Source organism: Uloborus diversus, chromosome 7 (genome assembly GCF_026930045.1).
Source record: "Uloborus diversus isolate 005 chromosome 7, Udiv.v.3.1, whole genome shotgun sequence".
In the NCBI taxonomy this organism is placed as follows: domain Eukaryota; kingdom Metazoa; phylum Arthropoda; class Arachnida; order Araneae; family Uloboridae; genus Uloborus; species Uloborus diversus.
Window position 1 is genome coordinate 79,834,745 of NC_072737.1, and position 24,354 is coordinate 79,859,098.

A 24,354-nucleotide genomic window follows, 5' to 3' on the forward strand; every position below is an offset into this window, starting at 1 on the left:
AAATTCATTACGATAAACAAATGAGAGGAAAATTATTTTTGAAAAATATAAATACGCTATTAATCCTTAATAGCATAGTGTGGTATTTTCGAGTTCACGGCAATTTAATATTTTTTCAGTACTCAAAGCATTGACCTGATTTCAGTGACATGCAATTTTTTTTGATATCTAACACGGATAAGAAGTACTTCTCTCTTCCTAACCTTGATGCAACAACGAAGAGTAAATACTCGAAAATTATCTCTTATTCAATAACTCCTATCGATTTCGAGCACATTTCCGTGGAGGTAGGGTAGAAATACTTTTCAAATTTGAGAGTTCACCTTGTGTGAGGCAATGATGATGCATGCTACACTTGTTGCGTTTTTATTTTGTTACAGCATTTCCGTTTCAGGTAAGTTATTTTATGTTTCGAAATGCTCGAAAATAGAGTATATATCAGAGTGTAATTTTTCAGTTGATAACGGTTGAAAAAGTTAATTTTGGTGTGCTTTAAAATTGAAGGGCTCGGGGCAAGAATGTAATGTGCCACATGTTGTGAATTTTTCAGTTGGCCAATTTGCAACTTATTAAAATTATTTATAGAATTTTTCAAAAGGTATTATACACTCTGTATTCTGCAATACTAAAACCAGATATGTTTTTCTCAAAATGACATAATCCATTGTCATGTCTATTTCAATTTTAGTTATGAGAAACAAAAAGCATGATCGAAAGAAATGCTGCTTGCTTATTAATTCAAAAAAGAAAAATACGTCACAGAAATTCCCTCCTCAAAACCAAATTTTCATAAATTGAAACTATGCATGTTCACAATATTGAAATAAGACGGGTCCATAAGCGTAAACATGCCACTAACGTCAATAACATGGCAATTCGCAATTCAACAACCTCTCTGGGGGAAGGGGGGGATTATATTACTATTATACATATATATTCAAAAGGTTACATGCTATCGAAATTTTCTATATATCGAAATCCCAGCAAATTACCATGTCCATTACATAGAAAAATTATTTCTATACATCGAAAAAAATCTCTATATATCGATTTTGTTTCGAGACATTCGTAGACATTTTTTCCATTTTAGACTGTTTGTCTCATGAAAAATTAAGGTTAGGGGAGAAAATTATATTCACTAAAGGTTGCTACGAAACTCATAAGGAATCTGGGGTTGAGGTGTGTGTAGATAGGTCGTTGTTTCGTTCTGGAGTTCTTAAATTCCCTCTAGTTTATTTCAAATATCGTAGTTGTAACCAGTAACATTGTAAAATCAGTTTTAAGTCTGTTGTCTGTTGATTATCATTCCTAGTCGTTTTAGCAGCAGTAAAAATCATTCAAGTTAAGAAGATTGATTTTTTTTACTTTTCTCTCAATTACACTGTCAAAACGAAAATCCCCTATTATTGCGGATCAAGTTGCATTGCCGAAGAACGAAGAGATGCATGAAGGCGCAAAAATGTAATTTCTGTTATTTTTTTAATTATTAACTTTCATTTAATCCGATGCTCACGTATAGATTAGAAATTGGGTTTCATACATAAAAATTAGCTTTAATTTTAATGTTTTTAGGAGATTTTTAGGATAAAATAAGATTATTTCTATATAACAAAATGTCTATTATATCGAATTTTTTTCCGGCAATTTGCTACTTCTATATATGAAGATCCGACTGTACTCCGTAAACTCTCAAACATTTTTAGGCACATAGGGTATACCTGGAGCGGCTAACTTTTGAAAAACTAAATTCATAGCAGAGTTTTATGCGGTGGGGGTGGGAGGGGGGGGAAATACAATGGCACATTCAATTACGAATGCAAAAGACGAAATGAATAATTTACGTTTAAATTCTGTACCTCAGAGCCAGACTGAAGTCTAGAAATTGCGATTTTACGTTTATTAGTGCATTGTATGTAAAAGCGTTTTCCGCATCAAGCCATGTGAACGTAATTTGTAAAAAGGATATCATATTTTCATTTTTCTTATTAGGGTTTAAAGAGCACGCGTCCTATCCTTTGCATGCGCGCCAGAAAAAGTTTTTCCTCTCTCCTGTAAAATTATCATTATGTGACTTACGTCCCTCTGGCTCTGAGGTACAGAATTTACAGTAGGACAAGTAACACTTCACTTTGAAAAAAAATACTAAACGTTGGTAAGTTTTTTTTTTTTTTTTTCATTTTTTTTAACATTAATTATAGTAAAATTGTTTCGTATATTTTTTAACAGACATTTAGAATTTTATTAGAAAAGCAATATTACCGAAATGGTTATAATATTATCTGTAATGATTGAAAAAATTTCCTGTGATTACAAAAACAGAAAGAAAATCGTAGGTTTTGGACACGTTTTTGGAGCGTCAGACTGCAAGGCTGTAGTTCGTAGAAACTACGATTTTTTCGTAGCAGTTGGCAGCTTTGTGTATACTCTTAAGCTTCGAAATTTCTCATATTATGACATATTTTTTGTATGATTGCATACACATATTGTGCGTAAAGGATTACAGGGAGTATACACTCAGAAAAATTTATGGGAACATCACTGGTTATATGCACGGAACGATCAACTATACTGTTTTCATTCTCTCTATCATTAGTGAGTACAGACTTTACGAATTCACTTATTCAGAGGTTTTTTTTTTTAATTTTTATTTTGCTTGTTTCATTTTCCCATCCATCTTTCCTTGGTTTTCGTCAGTGTTACCGGGCCCCCTAAGGCGCAGGTCTCTAGTTTCCGACTAGGCTGACATGGCCTCTCGTCAGGTCTAATAAATATTAATAAGTGTCGAAACGAAATTCTAGTTTCAGAGCTGTAAAAAATGGCTAATTTCAAAAACATTCACGTTGATGTTTAAAATACATTTGAAATTTCATGTGGGTGATAAAAAATATATTCATGCTTAGTCGAAAATTTCTCATTTTAGCTCAACCCAAATCTAAGAACTCTAGTGTTATCTAATCTAAAAAACATATTAACAGTTTTCAGAACTTTGAATTGAATCTCCATAATCAGAGTGGGAGGGCTTTCTTGCCCCCCCCCCAAAAAAAAATACATCGTTTAAATTCGATTAACAATGTCTTACCTAACGTCTTAAACATTTAACCACGACGATAAAGGCGATTGATTGATAATCTTTTTCGCGCTTTTTAGCTCTTTTTCTAAATTCAACCCAGATGACCTTTCCACATAATTTAAAATTGAATTAAAACTGCGCAATATGGACAAAAAAAAATTAGGGGAATAAAACAGTGATCTGTTGAGGGTTCGTAATGGAGATCACTGGAATAAAATGAAAAAGGTAAAATTACCAGGAATATGTGGTGCGAACTAGAGAAGAAATTCTTTTCAGAATGATTCTATTGGATCAAGTTAGTGGTGGTGGGGACTCAGCTCCAATTTCTAAAACTGGAGCTATTGCCATATGGACCCTGTAACAATTTTCTCTTAGGTCAGAGGGGTTGACAAGCTCTCGTCATTATATAGTAAGGGGACAAATCTTGTTGTCAGTTTTATTAGGGTTTCATTGTGGTGAAAGGAGATTGAAACATTTCCCCTACTTTGAGGTAATTCTTAGATAAGGTATAACGATTATTGGTCACTAAGAAAATACAGTAACGCCTTACTGCACCCTGCTGCTCTTCGTCTATCTTTCTCATTATTTCAGCTTGTGCCTGTACTCAACTTTTTTTATTGGTTTTTTTATAAGTTGCCTTTATTTATTTATTTAGTTTTTTATTTTGATAAAAATATATTTTTGTATTACTTAGTCAGTTTAGCGCCCCAAAAATCTGGCGTCCGGGGCATGAGGCCGTCTGCGCCCCTCTAGTTATGTCTCTGCGTAGTGTATGTGTTTTTATGATCTTATAACTACAGAAACAAAATTTTCATTTCATTCTCAAAAGTTTTCCTATTTCATTAGTTTAATCACTAAATTAAGAACATTGAAATGTTTCGTAGCTCTTGTGCCTGTATTTGTTAAATTATATAGTCTGTTTTGCAACTGATAAAACAGCGTTTCTTTCGGTTTCTCATAAAGCGGGAAATGAAGAAGAATCTCTACACATTGCTCCTGTATTTAAGGACATCATCGAAAAGGTAACAGTAGGAGAATCGGAAAGCCTCGAGGTGCTGTGTTCGGCAACTGGCAGTAAGCCCATTACCTATAATTGGATTGATCCCGTGAGTATATCTCTACTATTGAGGCGACATTTTTTTATGCTGGAGCTTTGAAATTCCAACAGGCAAAGGTTTGCGTGGCGGAAGTGACGTAATTATCTTTTGTGTGACGAAAGGTCGCACGTGAGCTCTTCTCTCTTTCTCGTCGTCCATGGTTGCATGTACTGCGTGGCGATCCCTGAGAACTACTGTTGGTAGTCATTAGATAATTTGTTGAAACAAGAGCGTATAAAAAAACGCATTTCGAGTACTGTTTAGTGTTCTCGTTGTTTATAATCGATTTTCTTCATTAAAATATACAATTTTATTGTGAACATGCCTGAAACGTCTTGGTTGAGACTCGATCCAAGGCAGGGCAGTTATACCAGACTTTGGTTTCGGAGGGAGTTTTACTGAACATATTTTCTGAAACATTTATATGGTCCATCAAATTTGGTTTCATGTGTATTCTATTGATTTTGGTTACAATAGGTTATCTAAATGGAAGGAGGGGCTGATCTTACAAAACGCCATTGTTACGTAATAAATGAATTTCTCAATAACAACCATAAACACATTGAGCTTGTACAAATTTTCAGTCATACTAATTTCATTTCCCGAATAAAATTGAAATTATAGTAATTACAACAATATTATTTTTGTCACTAAAAAAATAAATAAAAAATAAAATAAATAAATAATGGAAAGCATTTCTTTGGGAGAAAAATTTCGGAGGGGGTTTGAACCCTATAAATCATTCCCTTGCATACGGCCCTGATCCAGGGTCCGATGGGTTCGAAGTTTAGCGCTCTGCCGATTGAGCCACCGTGATTGTCAGTGAGATAGCGCTGTGCAGCAATATTAGTATGTGTACGAAAACAATAATTTCTCCTCTTAAGAACGAAGAAGATGATGATGCACAAAGGCACATGTGTATCGAATTTTATGTAAATAAATGACTGATAAATACAGTTTATGGTATTCAAAATGTGATTAATGAATACTTAAAATGCTTCCCTGTAATACAAGCAGGGGCGGACAGGCTCCTCTAATAGAGCGCCAATCTTGACTTTTTTGAGGGCACAATTGAGGAGTCTAGAGATATGAACTCCCCTCCCTATAAGAAATCAGGTTGAGTATTAGCCTCAAAAAATTTCGAAATAGAAGTTGTTTTTTCAAATGCAATTTTATTCCTCTCTGTGGCGGTAAAAGAAGGGAGGAGGAGGATCGTGCTCAATGTTTAATGTCCCTGCTAAATGTTTAAAAGAGCTTCCAAAAATCAGACAATTTTTGAAAAAGTTATGAGAAGAGAAAAAAATGTTACTTAGTTTGACTTTTTCTTGTAATTTTGAATTTCGAAAATTTTCAAAATTCCAGCTAATTTTGGTTGTGATTTGGTGACATTAGGAGGCAAGGATAACTTCCGGAAGTTTTCCAAAATTTTAAAAACACGATTTCAGGCTATCTATGGTGACATTTATGGAATGAAGAAGATTCTAGGGCTCTCTCCGGAAATTTTTCGACATTGAACTCGGGGGAAAAGCTTAAAAGGTTGCAATCTTTAGTGGCGTTAGCGGAAAAGGAATTTGGTAATCGATTTTGGAAAATTTGCCAATTTAAAGTGGTTAAGCCCAATTTTCGATTATTTCTGGTCACGTTAGAGAATCTGGCAGTTCGACGCCGTAAATATTTCGGCAATGAAGTCTTAGACATATTTTTAGGCACTAATTGTCAACGATAGAGGGAAGAAGATGAGGTGTTTTCCTGAAATTTATGTCATAAAATTGAAGTCAATTAAGTTCATCTTTGTGAAGGAAAGGTTCTGGGGCTCTCGAGCTAAAAATTCCGAAAACAAAATTTTAAGCTAATTTGGGATAAATTAATTGAATTGAAAAAGTTTGGAGCAAATCTCCTGAAAGTTTTGAAGCATTATATTCTTAAAAGCAATTTTTGGCTATTTTTGCTGACGTCAAGGAAACTGGAAAGGTTCGGGGACTGTGTCTAGGAAATTCACGTCATTGCTGTCTGAAAATTGCAGTTATTTGGTGACGTTAGAGTGATGTTCTGCCCTAATGTCAAAGGAAAAATAAAAATAATTAGGTAGCTCTCTCTCCGGATTTTTTTCGAAATTGACGTACTATACACAGATTTAGTCAGCTTCGTAACGATAAGAGGAAGAGAAACGGAGAGTTGGAGATTCTTTCTCAAATTTAGTCAACTTGAAGCATCTTTAAGTGGGAAGGGTTCGGAGGTTCTCCCACGGAACTGCCGAAAAACGAAATTTCAAATTTTCTTTCGTAATGTTAAAAGAATGGGGAGAGTTCGGAGGTCACCTCCCTAAAGATTTTGCACTTGAAAGTCTTAAAAACGTAATTTCACGCTACTTTTGTTGACGTTAAGGAAATTCGGAAAGTTCGATGGCTCTCTTGAAATATTTCGCCGTTGCATTCCAAAAAACGCAATTGTTGGCTATATTGCTATATTTGGTGACGTTAGAGGGAGATTATCCCAGGGAAATTTAGGCTCTGTTTGGTAACAATAGGAGGAAAAGGGGGAAGATTTCGAAATTCTGTCTCAAAATCTTTTTTGTAACTGAAAACAGTTGATGGCTTTATTTGGGGAAGAAAAGTTTCACAGGCTATCTCGGCTCTGTGACGACAAGTTAGCGATAGGAGAATGAGTGATAGGCATCCACATTAAAATCTATTTTTCGAAAGCATAGTTTTAATACATAATTGCAGGCTATTCTTAGGAGATGTTAAGAAAAGATCAAGATTGGAGGACTGCTCTCAAAATGTTTTATAATTCTTTCAATTTATTTAATTTTTCGGAAATTTTAAAAACCCAATTTTAGGCTTTAAATTGAGATGTTACGGGAAGTGTGGCTGCTTTCTTGTTCTTGTAGTATCCGTCTTCATCCCAATAATAGTATTTTTCAAACAAAATTATTTGCTATTCATTAAGCATTAAAATTCTCGAATTCACTTAACGCTGATTCCATTCAATTTTTTTCGGATAGTCAGTCTTCTCTCTTAGCAATTAAAAATCCTCTTCAACGGAATAAAACAGTTTCTGATATCCAACAGTCATTATTAAGTAATTCTTCTGTCTCAATTCATTGGGTAAAAGGGCATTCTGGGGACATCGGCAACGATCTGGCTGATCGCTTAGCAAGAACTGCAGCTGACGACCCGCAATTTCCTTCTTCGTCTATTCCTCTTCCAAAATCTTCACTAATTTCATACATTAAAAAACAAACATTAGATGACTGGCAATTTATGTGTAATGAAGCAGATACTGGGTCTAGAGTCTTCGAATTCTTCCCCACCGTTCGTTTTTCTTCCCGCATTAAAAGTAGGTTTGAGACAACTTTCCTTTCTGGCCATGGACACAGATCCATGGCCAGATCTTCACAGATCTGGCCATGGATCTTCACAGATTTAACCTTTCTGATTCTGCTAATTGCTCTTGCGGGGAACTAGGTTCTTCGGAACATTACATTTTCTTCTGGCCACTAACATCGGATTTGCAAATCAGGCGTAATCATAGTCTTTCACTCAATAAAAACATATTAGTCGCCTTTTCACAACATCATACCCGCATCAGACATGTCTCGATTTTCAGTCTATTGGCTAATGAAGGCTTCATGTTTCAAGGCGTTGACTAATACACATATTTTTTTCTATTTTCAGTAGTTAATATCGTTTAAATTTAGTTTTTTTTTCGACGCTTTAACAAGTTATCCTCTGTAAAGCAACAACTCTCTAGAGTCGTTTATGTTTTATTGTATCATTGTAAAACTTGTATGCATTGGTTTTGCCTACTTTATTATATATATTGATGTTAAATTACCAAAATTTTGTCAAGAGCAAATCAAAAAATTGTAACTGATAACAATGTAATTTTTTATATATTTAAATAAAGTTCCTCAGAGACCTACTTGCTCAGATTTATCTGAGCAACTGGTAGGTGCGGGTGGCCTCTGAGGGTGTCAAGTGTCAAGGCTGCTTTCTTGCGGAAGTTTTTCAAATTTGATGGCTTAAAATTGCACTTTTAAACCATGTTTGTTGACGTTCGTAGGAAAGAGAGTATCCGGATGCTCTTCGCGGAAATTTTTTAACATTAGTATTTTAATAAAGCAGAACTTTAGGCTATGTTTAAGGACTTTAACGGAAAAGTTGGAGAAATCCAGGAATTTGTCATTAAAAACACACACACACATTTTAAAGCTTTTTTTCGGGAAAAGTAGAACATGAAGGAGAGGCACAGGTTCCCTACCGAAAATTGTTTGGCATTGAAGTTCATAAAACGGAATTTTAGACTAATATTAGCCATGTTAAGGAAGAAAAGATGGGTAAGTGGCTCCCTTCCAAAATCCCTTCATTCTGTTCCCCACGTTAAGAAAACACTGCATTCAACTATTTTAGAGAATAATGTATGCATTGTTTAACATGCTATGTAAACAAACAGAATCCAAAACACAATCTACTTTTACTTTTACGACTTTAGAATTCTCATATATGTAATAGCGAATGATCGAGTAACGCTCCTGAAGTCATCAACAATGAAACTCGCGCCACGGCATGATACTTTGTAATATTTTTTGGTTATGTTTGACACGCAGGGAAAGGCTTTATCGTAACAAGGCTGAACTGGATCCGGTTACAGTTTTACTGGTAAGACTGTCATTTCAGGGCAATGAAAAAACGAAAAAGTGGTCAACAATGAACGCAATCTGCTGGAGTTTAGGGTTAGTCCATTGGAGTTAAGGTTAAAACTTCAACAATCAAAATATCAGCAAACAGGCAATTGCTTCGTTCAAAATGTAGAAGCAATATTATCATTCGTCATACCTTGATGGGCGGCTTATAAGCTACCTTTACTCCTGTTCGGTCATAGGAAAATTTCAGGCCCTCTCATTGGCTTATTCGAGTGTCAATCAAAGCTTCAAAACTGTGACGTACTGCAATGTTGATAGTCGTCTCTTGCAGTGTTTCCTGTTTGTAAGCTGCTAAATACAAATAAGCATTTGCAAATGAGATCTTTAATCGAATGTTACTGACAAAAACAGCATTATTATTTCCAATCAATTTCATCCTTTGCGAAACAAATCAAAGCTGCCTTTGAGAAACTATGCTTCGAAATAAAAATAGGTGGCGCTATCTTTAAACAAAAAATGTATGTTTTACGACATTGTTTTAATTTAAATTGAGGTTATTTTTAAAAGTATTCTCACGGTAAATTATTTTGTTGATGGGAAAGCAAATTCCGCAGTTTTTCACATTCTAAATGATATTTAATGCAATTTAAACAGCTCTTCTTTATATACAGAAATGATTACCATTTAAGTTAATAACAAATACTTATTTTGAATAATTTTATACATGCTAATTTCTAATATAATTTGCTCTTGTGCCAGTAAATAGTTTATCGTATAATTTTTCTTTCTCGTTGCTATATCTATCGTTTCACATTGTATCTGGCTGATATATTATGTACATCTGTTTTACAATATTTACTTTATTTTTATGTGAGTTAAATATGAATAAATTATGATTAGTTCCCTGTTGGTTTTCAAGTACATGTGACTGGACTAGAAAGCCATAGTATTATTAAAGTAATAATTCTTCCACATCATATGAAGAGAAATTACAGTTTCATAAAACAGTTCCAAAACGATTCAGAACCAAAGAAGTTTTGTAACACACACAGACACTTTTATTGATAAAATATGTACATCAAGGAAAATAATGCAAATTATGAAAGTGTGCTCACCCTGATTTTCAACTTCTCAAGCTCTACGAGAAACACAGAGTTGTAAAGCAGCTTGTTTCTAAGACAATTTAAGTTTCGACACTTTTCAAAAAAAGAAATATTTTCACAAGATTTTAAATTCAATTTTTTTAATACTTTAAAAAATTTTCAATCGATGTATGATATTTAATGTATTTGAATGATTACATTCAAATGGTTTCAGAACTATTCATGAAACCACGAAGGTCGTTTTAGCAGTACAGCAAAAAAAAAAAAAAAGGAAAACTTTTTTTGTTAATTTTGCTGAAAATATTTAGCAGCTGCTGATCTCTTCATGCGCCCAGTCTAAAATATTTAGTTGTATTTATTACAATACATTAAAAGTCATATATTGATTTCAAAATTTTCAAAATTGTCTCAAAAATGGTTGAGTTTTCAAGTTTTAGAATTTTGTGAAACTTTTTTTTCCCCAAATGTTTTTAAGTTAAATAGCAAATGAAAATGCATGAAATTCTCTTGAATTGCCTTATCAACTGTGCGTGATAAATTTTTTTCAAAATAATAAATGAATTTAAGGTGCCAAAGGGTGCGATTTCTGAAAGTTTGACTTGAAAGTGATTTGACTTGAAATAACATATATATAATTTTACATTAAGAAACATTGCTTTTAAATATTATTTTCAATTATTTCATTCAAGGGTTTAAATTACCTATTCCTTTTTACATAACTTTAAATATTATGAAGAATATTAAAACATAAAGAATTCGCTGCTTAATTAAAAAAACTTACATTGAGAATTAGTTGACAAATGAGCTTAATTAAACTCCAATAGTACTTTCTTCAAAAGCGTCATTTTTTTGCTTAAAGATAATGCTATTTATTCGTTTAATTATGTATTTTACATTTTTTTTTAAAGCAGAGCATTATTTTGTTTTATGAGTTATGAAATTAATATGAAAAAAGAAGGATGTGTTCGCCAGACTCGCTCAATATTCAATTGGAAGTCTTATTCTCGGATGCTAACTCATATTCAGTAGAAATTAGCTAGAAATAAACTGGCACAAGAGAAAATTATATTAAAAATTATTATGTATTAAATTATTCACTAGAAGTATTTATTATTAACTCAAATGATAATCATTTCTTTCAGAAGAGCTGTTTAAATTGCATTAAATATCATTAAGAATATGAAAAATTGTGGAATTCGCTTTTCCATCAACAAAATAATTTACCGTGAGAATTATTTTAAAAATAACCTCAATTTAAGTTAAAACGATGTCGTAAAACATAAATTTTTTGTCTAAAGATAGCGCCACCTATTTTTATTTCGAAGCATAGCTTCTCAATAAAAGCTTTCATTTGTTTTGCAAAGGATGAAATTGATAGGAAATAATAATGCTGCTTTTGTTAGCAAGATTCCATTAAAGATCTCATTTGTAAATGCTCATTCGTATTTAGCAGATTACAAACATGAAACACTGCGAGAGAGGACTAGCAACGTTGCAGAACGTCACAGCCTTGATGCTTTGATTGACACCCGAATAAGCCAATGAGTGGGCCTGAAATTTTCCTATGACCGAACAGGAGTAAAGGTAGCTTATATGCTGACGGGCGATTTTCTAGAATACAAATAGTCGCTAAAGAGATTAACTGATTAATTATTTGTTTTTACTTGCCTTCAACACATTTCTATCACTAAAAACAGTTTAGATTTAGAAATTAAGAAAGTTTAGTTTAGCGGATATTTATTTATGTTTTGTCCCGTCGTTTTAGGACGAAAATAGGATTTCATCTGACACTAGTGAAAACATTTACACAGTTTTAGATGACGATGGATCATGGCTCTTTATTAGTAAAGTAAGCATTCGACATCAGGGAGCTTATACTTGTACTGCTTCGAACGAGTATGGGTTATCCAGCAAATTTTTCAATGTCGTAGTGAAAGATAGTAAGTATTTTTACAATAATATTAGTGTGCTTTATGATTTATTTATTTACTTTTTTATTTATTTGTTACCTATCTAGTAGAGGTGGGCAATGTCGTTCTTTTTAATGCTCCGTTCATCAAAGGATCGTTCATTCTTTTGATCCGTTCACTCAACTCGTTCATTTGAACGGTTTTGTTCATTTTAAAAAATTGCAGGTAATATCTCTTCACGACATACTCACGTACACTCGAAATGTTTCGTTAGATAAGTAATGTTCACTGAAGGAAAAATGACTAAAATCATCGAAAAGTAATAAAACATGACTATGAAAAATAAATCATAAAACTTTATCCAGGTTTAGATGTATAACGCAATTATAGTTCATTTTTAAGATATTTCTCAGTCGCCGCGTGGTGAGATATGTTTTCCGTACCAAAAATTGCAGGTTCCATTTCAGTATGTCATAAAATTAAGCTTCTGAATTTTACTATATCTTTCTTTACTAATTACAAAACTGAGAGTCTCTCTGTCTGGATATCTGGATTTCTGTATGGATCTCTGTGACGCGCACAGCGCATAGACCATTCGGCCGATTTTCATGAAATTTGGCACAAAATTAGTTTGTAGCATGGGGGTGTGCACCTCAAAGCGATTTTTCGAATATTCGATTTTGTTCTTTTTCTATTCCAATTTTAAGAAAAATTTACCAAGCAAATTATCACAACGTGGACGAATAAATTACGAAATTATCATAACGTAGAACGGTAGCGTGGGCGAGCAATTAACATAGCAAATTGGCGAAAAATTCATCTATTATGTGTAAATATACAGGCGAACCAAATGACCTTTTAAATTTCTACTACGGGCAAAGCCCTGCGGGTACTGCTAGTAAAAAATACAGTGACGTCAGAAAATTTGCAAAATTGAACCTACGTGAAATAGTGCACTAATTTTAAGTAGAAATATCATATTGTGATGATTTTAAACAACGGGGCGCTCACAGTTACGGTTACATAGAATATAATTCTGAGTTTTCGAACGGCAATACCTATTTTTACTTTACGTTTATTGATCAGCGTTTTAAGAAAACCCAAAATGGCGATGGAAGGATAGGAGTGTGACGAAAATTGCCAGGGCAAAGCATATGTAAAGAAGAGCGTTATAAAGAACTAATGACAACTAGAGAGTTAGAGCTTTGACTAACTTTGCATATTTCAGAGAATTAGTCACTAGTAGAAGCATTAGAGAACATCAGAAGCGAATCGTTAGTTGTGGAAAAACTTTTCGCAAGCAATTTGGAACGCGCTTTTCTTTCGACCTCTGAGTTCGAATTTTCCAATGAGCAATTTTCATCACTCGCCAAGGAAAAAGTCTGTGATACCATTTCGAAATTTGTTAACTGTAACCGTGAGCACTGCGTTGTTCAAAATTCTCTTAATGGAAATAACCAACCATTCTTAAAATTTTGGTTTGAATGGCTCAGCGGTTAGGCTTTGTAAGTAAGGGAAGTTACTTATGAACCACTCTGTATATCTTCCAGTATTGTCCGTTTTTCAGCAGTTGGCTTTTGGCCACGCCCTCAACACGTGGTATCGGACGATTCTATATCCGTGTTTTCGGGATGAGGCTTCATACCAATACTGAGAAAGGTTGCCAGTTGGCCATCCGTATCGCGCTAGAAGACGAGTGTTCGATAATTTAAGAAATCCATTCCCACCTTTCCCTCCCGAAAAAAAGTGTGCTAGAAAGACAATCGTTCGACGTAAAAGTATTTTAAGATTTGCAATGTATTTCTATATGTTTCGGGTTAATTTATCATTGATTTTGGTGAACGAAGGAAATCCTAAACTTTCTGTTTTTCACACTAAGTAAACATTTCTTGAAAACACGCTGAACAGTTACAGGCGAAATCGAAAGGAAAATTTTTTGTTTTATTTCTTGAAATTAGAGAGCAGGTAGAGGAGGAAGGAGGCGAGTAATGCAGAAAGACAAAAATATGTGCAGATGTTTTTTTTTTTCATTCTTTTTTTCCCTTCCACCATGGCCCAGCAAACGAACACCCAAAATGAGGGTAAAAAATAAACATTTAGTTATAAAACTTGGTACGCATGTACAAAAAGGTCTCCTAACGAACATACTAAAAGTCCCCGGTGCTACCACCGGAGGCTTTTGAGGGGAGCTCGTGCCACTATCTTGGAATTCCGTTTTTTCGGTTTATCTTGAATTCCGGTTTTCCGCTTTCGTCTTATATCTCACAATCTTTTTTCTTGAGTACGAAATTATCATGTGCTAAATTAAAGAGCACAAAATTACCTCTGAAAATGTTTTTGTTATAACTTTAATAGGTGCAGAGAATGTATTTCCAAATTCGTGAGATTTTGAAAACTATCTACTTTTCCCCTTTTTTCATTTTCGGGACTCTGCGAAAGACATATAAATCACTTGCTTTTAAATAAATGGACTCTGTTACGTCATTTACGTCAAAAAAGGCCCCAAAAGACCTCTACGCATGTAAGAAATAAACATGTACCCTTGAGTGGTAAGGATAAATGATAAAATTAATGATAAAAAATTCAAACATGCAAAAAGGGCAGCTTCTTCATCAGATTGTTAAGGCGGTGTTATTTGGTGATAAACCGTTAAGGTCAGTTTTTTAAAACCCTGACAGTTTATGCAAGCAACGCTACAGTTTACACTTATTTTTTTGCAGCCATATTTTGTGCTACATCCGTTCGTTACGAACGAAATATCCGGAGACAGTTATTTCGCGAAGTTGTCGTAGGTGAAGACGTGGATCTTGTTATGCTATTAATAACTATGACTCGAAGTGATATTATAATTTCGTGAAAACCAGTGAAAGGTGGAAACCAAGATATTTTGCACACAAGAATTGCAAAACACTTGAAAGCTCAAGAATCATTCTTTTTTCCATGCTTTCTCCGGATGCAACATGACATCAACTACATATAACAAAGGTAAAACAAAATTCATAAAAATATTGCAGAAAAATTGTTTATCTACATTCCGGAAGCGTTCTCTAACCTCCTTTCTACTCCAGATCAAGTAACGGAGGCAAGCCAAACATTTTTTTTGGCCGTACATGGGGATGTTTTAAATGCAACTTCTCTGGATAAACACAGGTTTATATTTTTCCAGAGAGTAGCAAGGACGGAAAAACCACATTTTGCATACTCGCCTCCAGGCGACGATGTTACAAAATTTCTGACGTTATGAGTGTACCGACACGTCCAATAAAAGTGGTTGGGAAGACCACTACCAGCTGATCTTTGGAATGAAAACAGCCGGCATTTCGCCGAAATATACGTCAAGTCGTTTTCCTCCTTACTCCATTCTCTCCGGATATTTCGATCATAACGAAAGGATGTATCTCAAGATGTGACTGCAGAAAATTAAGCTTAAACTGTAGCATTGCTTGCATAAACTGCCGGGATTAAATAAAAACTGCCCTTAACGCTTTATCACCAAATTACACCGCCTTAACAATCTGAGGAAGATGTCCTTTTTGCATGTTTGAATTTTTTATCATTTATCCTTACCGCGCATGGGCACACGTTTATTCCTTACATGCGTAGACTTCTTTTTGGATCTTAGTTGACGTAAATGACATAACAGAGTTCATTTATTCAAAAACTAGTGGTACCCGCATGGCTTTGCTCGTAATAGAAAAATTAAAAGGTCTTTTGGTTCGCCTGTATATTTACAAATAATGTATGGTGAATTTTCTCGCCAATTGGCTTGTACCCATGTTAATGTTCCACGTTATAATAATTTCGTAATTTACTCGTCCATTTTATAATATTTTCGTTCTTAAAATTGGAATAGAAAAAGAACCACTTCGAATTTTCGAAAAATCGCTTCGAGGTGCACACTCCCATGTTACAAGCTAACTTTGTGCCAAATTTCATGAAAATCAGCTGAACGGTCTAGGCGCTATGCGCGTCACAGACATCCAGACATCCTCCGGACAGAGAGACTTTCAGCTTTATTATTAGTAAAGCTGAAGTGATTAATATGTCTTTCACAGAGTCCCAAAAATGAAAAAAGTAGATAGTTTTCAAAATCTTACAAATTCGGAAACACATTGTCTCTGCACCTATTACAGTTATAACAAAAACATATTCAAAGGTAATTTTGTGCTCTTTAATTTAGCAAATGATAATTTTGCTCTCAAGAAAAAAGATTGTGAGAGATATATAAGACGAAAGCTGAAAAAACGGAATTCAATATAAACCGAAAAAACTGAATTCCAAGATAGCGGCAAGAGAGGCTGGTAGCACCGGGGACTTTTAGTATGTTCGTTAGGAGACCTTTTTGCACATGCGTCAAATTCAGTCTCCAGTAACATTTCGCTCTGTAGCTTGAACCGAGTTTTGGCTAAATAAGAAACGTTAACTCTACTTGATTGAGGAAATTAGAACTTCATCTTGGGCAGAAAATTAAAAAGCTCTCTCAAAAGACATAGAATGTTATCAGTACGTTAATTCTTTTGTGCGTATTTTAGGCAATTCATATTAAATTTTAGCTTAAAAAATTGATTAAAAAAACAATACGAAAGTTTGAAAAGAAAGAAAGAAAACAAAACGCCCCGAAATACTCTCTCGGGGTCGGAAATGATTTTGTAGGTTCTATGTTGTCTTCGGACACTCGTAGGCTTTTTTTTTTTTTTGACAAAAACATTTTTTTAATAGATAGATAGGAAATACACTATTTTTTGCCGCACACACACAAATAATGTTTTCTGTAAATGTATTTATGTATCTTTTTCAGAAGATTCCAAAAATGAGACTGACACTAATGGATCTGCGTCTATCGTTCGAGTGGTAGCAGAAATTAAAAACAACAGCATTTCGTTCAAAATATACACCCAAGGAAACGTTGATACGATTTTCGGGCAATACAGCGAAATTCGATTGCCTATGTCGAAGTCTAAAGTCGAGTGGAAATTTGGTAAGAAGTAACCAAGAACAGTATGACTATATTGCTTTTTTTTCCAATTTATTTTTCTAAATAGGGTTATGTTAGTTCTCTCTATCTCTCTCTTTTTTTTTTTTTTTTTTTGTAATTTAAATGTTAAAATCATTTACATTCGGCTTTTACTTGTCGAAACCTTTGTATTCTAAGTTTATTTTTATGTTTTCGAGGCTACGTTTCGTCATATGCAGCTATAGCATTTTATTGCAATTGTGCAGCTGTCTTTTTGCGTCTGTTTTCTATGTATGATATTTTTATTATTTTCTCATTAGTGCACAATACAGAATGCATTGATGAAAATACAGATGTGTTTTATGTACAAATGTGTTTACTTGTTATATTAATAGGCAGGCAATATAATACATTGACGCTCCGTATTATCAGATGCCTGTTTTTCAAACTCTGTAAAATTACTCAACTCTAATTATTCTAGAAAGTACCGTACAAATCTTTGTCCACAGAAGTTGTCTGCGACTTTTTTTTTTCTTTCATAATTTTCAGTTTCTGTTTGATTTTCTTCTCCTAGCAAAAAAAAAAAAAAAAAAAAAAAATCCGCAGACTTTTTCAAAAATCTGCGACTTTTGTCACAGCGTCGCGCTGGTTCTGCTACCGGACTCCTGATAAGTTAAAATTTTTAATAATATTAGCATACGTATAACCTGCTACATAGTGATGTGCCGGATGGTTAAAAAAATAGATCCGCCGCGGATACGGACACGGACCATTAGTGTCAAGATCCGCGGATATGGATTTTTTTTTTTTTTTTTTTTTTGCCCAAATCAACTATTCAAGTTTAAAATTTATTACGGAAGGTATTCCCGTCATAATAATAGCACTGTTTCTTCAAAAAATGTCATCTACCGCGAAAATATAATAAAGACTATGATTTAGTCTTTAAAGAAGTCTCCGTTAAAATTGAGGGAGAGTTGGAAGTTGGAAGGAACGGGTCAGCACGGCATTAATGCTTACATAGAATGTGAAAAATTATTTCTAGCTTGCTCGGTAGATGTAGTATACAGGAGCAAGAGTGTAAATCCTCAACTGGATAGGCTATAAATTTTTCGCATTTTATTTCAGCATATAAATGCAGCGCTGAACCATTCCATCTAGATTACTCCGACCGACGGAATAACAGAGCCGGAAACATCTTTACAAACAGTAAATGGAGAATTTAGTCTCACTTTTTTTGAAGGATGCCGAGAAAAACCAAAACGAAGAATGACAGGAACCCCAAATCAATAACAAAAACTAATATTAAACTAAAAATTGAAAAAGAAAAAAAAAACATGTCTCAGAAGGCCTTTGGCGTCTGAAATGATACCTTATACGTTAAATAGGGAATAAAACCTAATTTAAACGGAGTTTAAGAGTCTTTAGCTCAAATATTTAAAAATTTTTAGAATAGAAAAGATCCGTTTAAGATCCGTCAAAAAAGTAACGGATACGGATATCCGGAACATCACTACTGCTACAGTGACCGCCACTTTTCTGAATCACGTATGTTCTAAACAATTTTGATTCAATAAAGCGGCTGATTCAATTAACCACTGAATCAATTAACCGGCGTCCACTGTATCATTTTTAATTGATTGCAATTTTCTTCCAGGAGGTCTAGGTCCATATGAGGTAAAGAATCTGACAGCCAGCGGCAAGTACAGTTTCCAGTTCAGATTATCAGAATCTGAGGAGTGGTCGAAAGTCTACACATACGTGATGCTTCCTGATATACCGCATGTTATATTCGGTGGTTTAAACGATGGAGTTCTCAAACTAGAGTGGTTCAGAAAATGGGATGACATTGCGCGAGACACAATCGACAAATATGAACTTTCGTATAATAGGGTAAGTTGTTTACTTCTTAAAATGCGAGGAGAAAATTCATCGATAAATCACATAATCGCTTTTTGATTGTATCAAACTTAAATTTCTTTGAAGCTGTAACCAATAGTTCATAAAACGCGCTAGCAATTAAATTAACCTTGATATTAATTTATTTTTTTCGTAAAATGTTTCGGTGAAACTATAACATTCTCGCACATCCGTGTGTAATCTTTTGGGCCAAGATTCGAGATTTTTCAATAGAATTGATGAACAAACATTCAGATTTGAGAGTTTTTCCTCTCCGTCAGCCTCTTACTGTGACGTCACGGAACCAGTGACGTGGCTTTCTTATAATGGGTAATGATTAAACACGAAGCGCAGTCACGCATCCTGGGGAATTCTGGGTTGTAATGCAATAAAATATCGTTGTTTTACCAGCAAAGAGCTGCACAGAAAGGCTGGGTGATTTAGACATTTCTAAATCGTGAAACATCGCCAACTTTACATCGCGATGCATCGCGACGGTTCTTTTTTTCGTAGCACCAGCAAGAAATTGTCAAAAAAAAAAAAAAAAAAACCAGCTTTGAAAGTGCAAGATAGCAATAAATATTGCAGACATTTGTTTTGAGATTACAATGAACCTATTTTTTTGATGCAAAAAAGATGTGAGCTCATGGAATCATTCTCCTTGCATTTAAAAAGGGGGTTCCTCGAACCATCAAAATACGTGCATACAATCTTCGTTGCTATTTTGAGCTTTTTTTGGGGGGGAGGGGGGATTGATTATCAAATAAATTTTGTTCATCAATATATTTTTCATTAAGAGCTTAAAAAATTGCCTTTCCAGTGTTGGGAAAAGTGAAGTTCTTGGTTTGCATATGATACTTTTTCACAGAGACGCCCAGAACTTAGATTTTTGGTTGGGAGGGATTTTTAGTTAAAAATAATCATAACTTTAAAAAAGTTATCCTTAAATGGATAAATTGGTTTTGAAAAAATTATAATTACGTTGTTTCCTATTTTCAAAAATATTTTTTCTCGAGAAAGCATGGTCAAAAACATGGAGTGAGTTACTTTTTTTCATAATTTCCACTTAATTTCTCTCTAACAAAATAATCTGAAAAGACGTTCAATCGTTGTTTTCATTTTCACTGCTGACGTCAGAAGTGAACAAGTCACTAAGGTTACTAGAATAAAGTTTCAGGACACTGCCAAACTTCGTCAACTGAATATTGTATTTAACTAAAAATTCTCGTTCCGCTAATAATTGTTCGCAGTGAAAAGTCACCAAAAAGCGATATCTTTGCCAGGAAAATCAACCACACGCTCCGATTCTAGATGCCTTCTTCACTTGTGACGTCAAATGATGAAACATTTTGTTTCAGAAATCTGGCATTTAAGTGAATAAATTAAAAATTGTATGTTGTGAAAATAAAAGTATTTTTCTGGCTTCATGTTATTTTTATTATTTTGCATATTCTATAAATTTCAGTGACCAAAAGTAGTGCTTTTGACTGAAGTAAACACCCCCATTGTAAATGCTTACGATACAGCTCCTGTCGCTCCAGGCATAGGTTTTAAAAAATAAACCTTTTTCAATTCTAATTTTGACAATTTTAATTCTATCAAGGCAAGAATAACGAAGTCGCTTACCTGTTAGGCTTGTTTTCGTTGTTTCTCCGCTGTAGAAGAATTCCCCTGGGATGATGTGTTGATCATTACACATTATAAAACACTCGCTCTAGAAAGACAGCAACATTTAATATTGTACACTGATCTACTATTTACATTTTACTCTCTCTATTTACAAAACAACATTACTTACTAGAAAACACTTCATGTCGAATTTTACAGTTCAGATATCGTTCTCAAAAGTCTCTGATGACGAGAGTTCTTTTTTAAGAGCATTTTCAGCGCCCTCTACCACCCGTCGCGATTAGCGGGAGCAACCTTCATAGTCTCGGAAGTTTTTGAATTTAATATACTGCACCCCGGCAAGAAAAGTGACAACTCAAAGCTTTGGAAAAATGTATTATTGATTAAAATTCTAAATTTAATGTTCTTTCTTGCCGTAAAACTCCCACAAATTTAGTTTACTTTCCTGGTGCGTGGTGGCGTAAAAACGATATAACCAATACAGTGGTGGACAAAATTATAGACTCAATTTTTTTTCTTTTGTTTCAATTACAACATGACTCAATTTAAATTACTTTCATTGAAGTAAAGATGAATAGCTGAAGAAATAGTTCTAAAATTAGTACATCTTATCAATTAAATTAAAAATTTCATAAAATTAGAAAATTTGCAAATTTAATATTTTATTATTATGTGAAACCTGGACAAAAGTATAAACTCAGAGGTAAAAAATCCAGGATTACGAGAAAGTTTCGTTCCAAAATGTTAATTTAACGCCATAGAATGAATAAATGTTGCCATCATTGATTGCTAAAAGTTTTGTTTTTGGAAATTAATGAGAAACATATAAATGCACCGCTGGACAAAATTATAAACTCACTTTTTTTTCATTTTTTCAATCATAATTTAACTCAGCTAAAAAACTTTTTGTTCCAGTAAAGATAAATAACTGACTAAATAGTCCTAAATTCAGTATAACTCATAAACTTTATGAAATAAAGTATTTAATTAAAAAATCTCAACTATAATATCTTTATAATACATGAAACCTGGACAAAAGTATCAACTCACAAAAGTAAGAAACTCTGAAGTTTGGTAGAATTTTATTCAAATACTTAATCATTTAATGTCCAAAAATGAACCAATGCTGAATTACAAAATTACAAACTTACAATACTGCATAAACACAATTATAAGCTAACAAAATTTTAATTTTTTTGAGTTTAATTATGTTACATTTGCAATTACTTCAGTAAAACAAAAGCATAGATTTAGGAAAATGTAATTTTGCTATTAACATGGATAAATTGAAAAAAAAAAAAAAAAAATCAATATTTGAAATGTTTTAAAAATTAACACTGCATTAAAACTAGTCATTAGTGTAAACTACAAACTTTTAAAAACGAGTTGGGCTCCCAGTTTTCTGAATTACCTCGAATATGCGAATGGGCATGTAGATTTCACAAGCGTTTCCAACAGCTGCAGTGGCATATGGTTCCATGCTAAAAATATTGCCCTTTTTAATTCCTCTATGGTTTGGTACTGGTGCCGATCATGATAAACTTTGCGAACCGTGATCCCCCAAAGATTTTCAATCGGATTAAGATCCGGACTACGAGCTGGCCATTTGGTAACTTTGATACCCCAGCGCTACCATTCTTCTGTATTTTTCACTGTGTGTACACTTGCGTTATCTTGCTGAAATAACCAGTTACCTCCAGGAATCAGATGAGCAAAAGGTAAGAGATGATCTTCCAGTATTAATTGGTAATCTTCAGCGTTCTATCTTGCATTAAGAAATGCCAATCCTGCTTTACCATGCTGTGAGAGTTATTTATCTTTACTGGAACAAAAAATTTTTTTAACTGAATTAAATTATGATTGAAAAAATGAAAAAAAAAATGAGTTTATAATTTCGTCCAGCGATGCATTTATATGTTTCTCATAAATTTCCAAAAACAAAACTTTTAGCAATCACTGATGGCACCATTTATTCATTCTATGGCGTTAAATTAACATTTTCGAACGAAACTTTCTCGTAATCCTGGATTTTTTACCTTTGAGTTTATACTTATGTCCAGGTTTCACGTAATGATAAAATATTAAATTTGCAAATTTTCTAATTTTATGAATTTTTTAATTTAATTGATAAGATGTACTAATTTTAGAATTATTTCTTCAACTATTCATCTTTACTTCAATGAAAATAATTTAAACTGAGTCATGTTGTAATTGAAACAAAATTTAAAAAAAATGAGTCTATAATTTTGTCCACCACTGTAGTAACACAGCATTAAAATTTCATACTTTAAAACAAAAACAAACAAATTTCTTCGAGCTTTAAGTATGCATTGCTCGAGTTATAGAATTACTATTTTCTATACATTGATGGGAATTTTACTCCTTTTTTTGCCTGATTGTTAAACTTTCGTCACTTGACTCAACTTTTATTTTTCAGGTGGACCGTGCATCGCCAGGCAATGCACTGTCCGCCTCGGAGGAGTTGAGCTATGGCCATGAGCAAGTCCACTTCTTTCACGGGAGAGCAATCAGTAAGAAGAGGAATTGTTGAGCGCAGAATTGGGCTACCATTAAGCTTTTTGACTTTCAGCAGTTTTTCTTCACCCCTACTTCAACAAATGGAATCGTTTAATCGGCCGGCCAGCGGAGCTCAACTTACCAGACGCGGACAGTAACTAGTTCTATATAAAAATCAGATTAATAAGTAATTTGTTTACAAATGTTAATGTTGGGGTTTTTTTCTTTTTACTTTTTTTTGCGTTTAAAAAATTTAAGAAATATGAATTAAAAATACAACTAATAATTTTCATGAATACGATACATTATAACAAGGTGGAAAGATTTACTATTAAATTTGCGAGGGTGCTAGAAAATACTCTGCATTAGCTCATAATGCAACAAGCATAAAAACTAAGATCATAAGCAACTGAGAAAAGATTTAAAAAAACTAATTACTTATGTGATATTCTTGAGGTTTAACTGCCTTTTAACTTTTCAGGTGAGTCAATACCAAGGGAATTATTGGCAGAAAGACAACTGTACGGTGACTATTGAAATTCCCAAGTGCGGTCCATCTAGTTATACAATCACACCGTTAATTAAGAACTTATATTACGAAATACGTTTACGAGCGCATACTTCAGCAGGCTACGGAGAGTATTACTATTTCAAAGTACATGCTTGAATCATGACTATTAAGAGTGAATCATGAAAATGTAGTGCAATGACATTGAAAAATGCTTGCAATTTTGATACATGCATTTACATGTAAACTGCTCTTCATATTAAAAATGTTACAACCTTTTTGTCGTTTCTGTCTTATCTTTTACAAGTTGAAAATCGGAAATATATAAAATTTGCTCGATTCTTACTACCTAACGGCACAACCTTTATGCTAACGGAATGTAACTATTTTTCTCGATTTTTGTCAATTTTCACTACTGTTGGGCCTTTGTAATTCTTCGTAGCTTTTCAGCATTCTGAAGACCACAATGCTGCCACGTTAGGTTTGCCCTAACTATAGACATGAGCCCAGGTAAAGCGGTTTGACTGCATATGCTCTAGTTCGGGTGCAACGAGGGGTCGCTAGTTTGTGTCTAGAAATGCAATGAAGTTTCCTTTAAAATTATTTTTTTAAGGTTATTGAATTGCAGTACGTGCCAACTACTTGTTGTATTGTTGTATTTATTAAGAATAAATTAGAATGAGTACTAGTTTTATTAATTCGTTCATGCATTTAAACTTGTTACTACATTTAATTTTTGCACAGAATTTTTAAAGTAGTAATTGATATTAAAGAGGGGGAAAGACACACACACACACACACACAAGAGAAATCGATGGGAAATAACCCACAAGAATAGTTAAAAAGTTATTCGAGTGAAATTTGTCGCTCATATGGAAGCTACCTTTTTGGACATTCAGCTCTGTTGATTCCTTTTTGCGGAAAAAGCAAATTTATAGTTCTAAAATTAATTTTTAACCCTTTAGAAAATTTATAATTGTCGAAAACTGAACTACGACTCCCTCTCGTTGTCAAAATAACTTCAA

The 24,354-nt window shown here is 33.7% G+C and overlaps 1 protein-coding gene across 3 annotated transcripts; it reads left to right on the plus strand.

The window, feature by feature from the left end:
* The first annotated feature begins 268 nt into the window (after nt 1–268).
* LOC129226521 (fasciclin-2-like) lies at nt 269–23,601 on the plus strand. Of its 3 annotated transcripts, none has more exons than XM_054861127.1 (6): nt 269–394; nt 4,034–4,176; nt 11,681–11,855; nt 16,624–16,803; nt 18,434–18,669; nt 23,303–23,601. In XM_054861127.1, the coding sequence occupies exons 1-6, from the start codon at nt 337–339 to the stop codon at nt 23,486–23,488; spliced, it is 978 nt and encodes a 325-aa protein (XP_054717102.1). In that variant the 5' UTR covers nt 269–336; the 3' UTR covers nt 23,489–23,601. The 3 variants fall into 3 exon arrangements, with proteins under 3 accessions (XP_054717102.1, XP_054717103.1, XP_054717105.1); XM_054861128.1 differs by having other exon boundaries at nt 16,627–16,803; XM_054861130.1 differs by lacking the exon at nt 4,034–4,176 and having other exon boundaries at nt 294–394.
* Nucleotides 23,602–24,354: the final 753 nt, after the last annotated feature.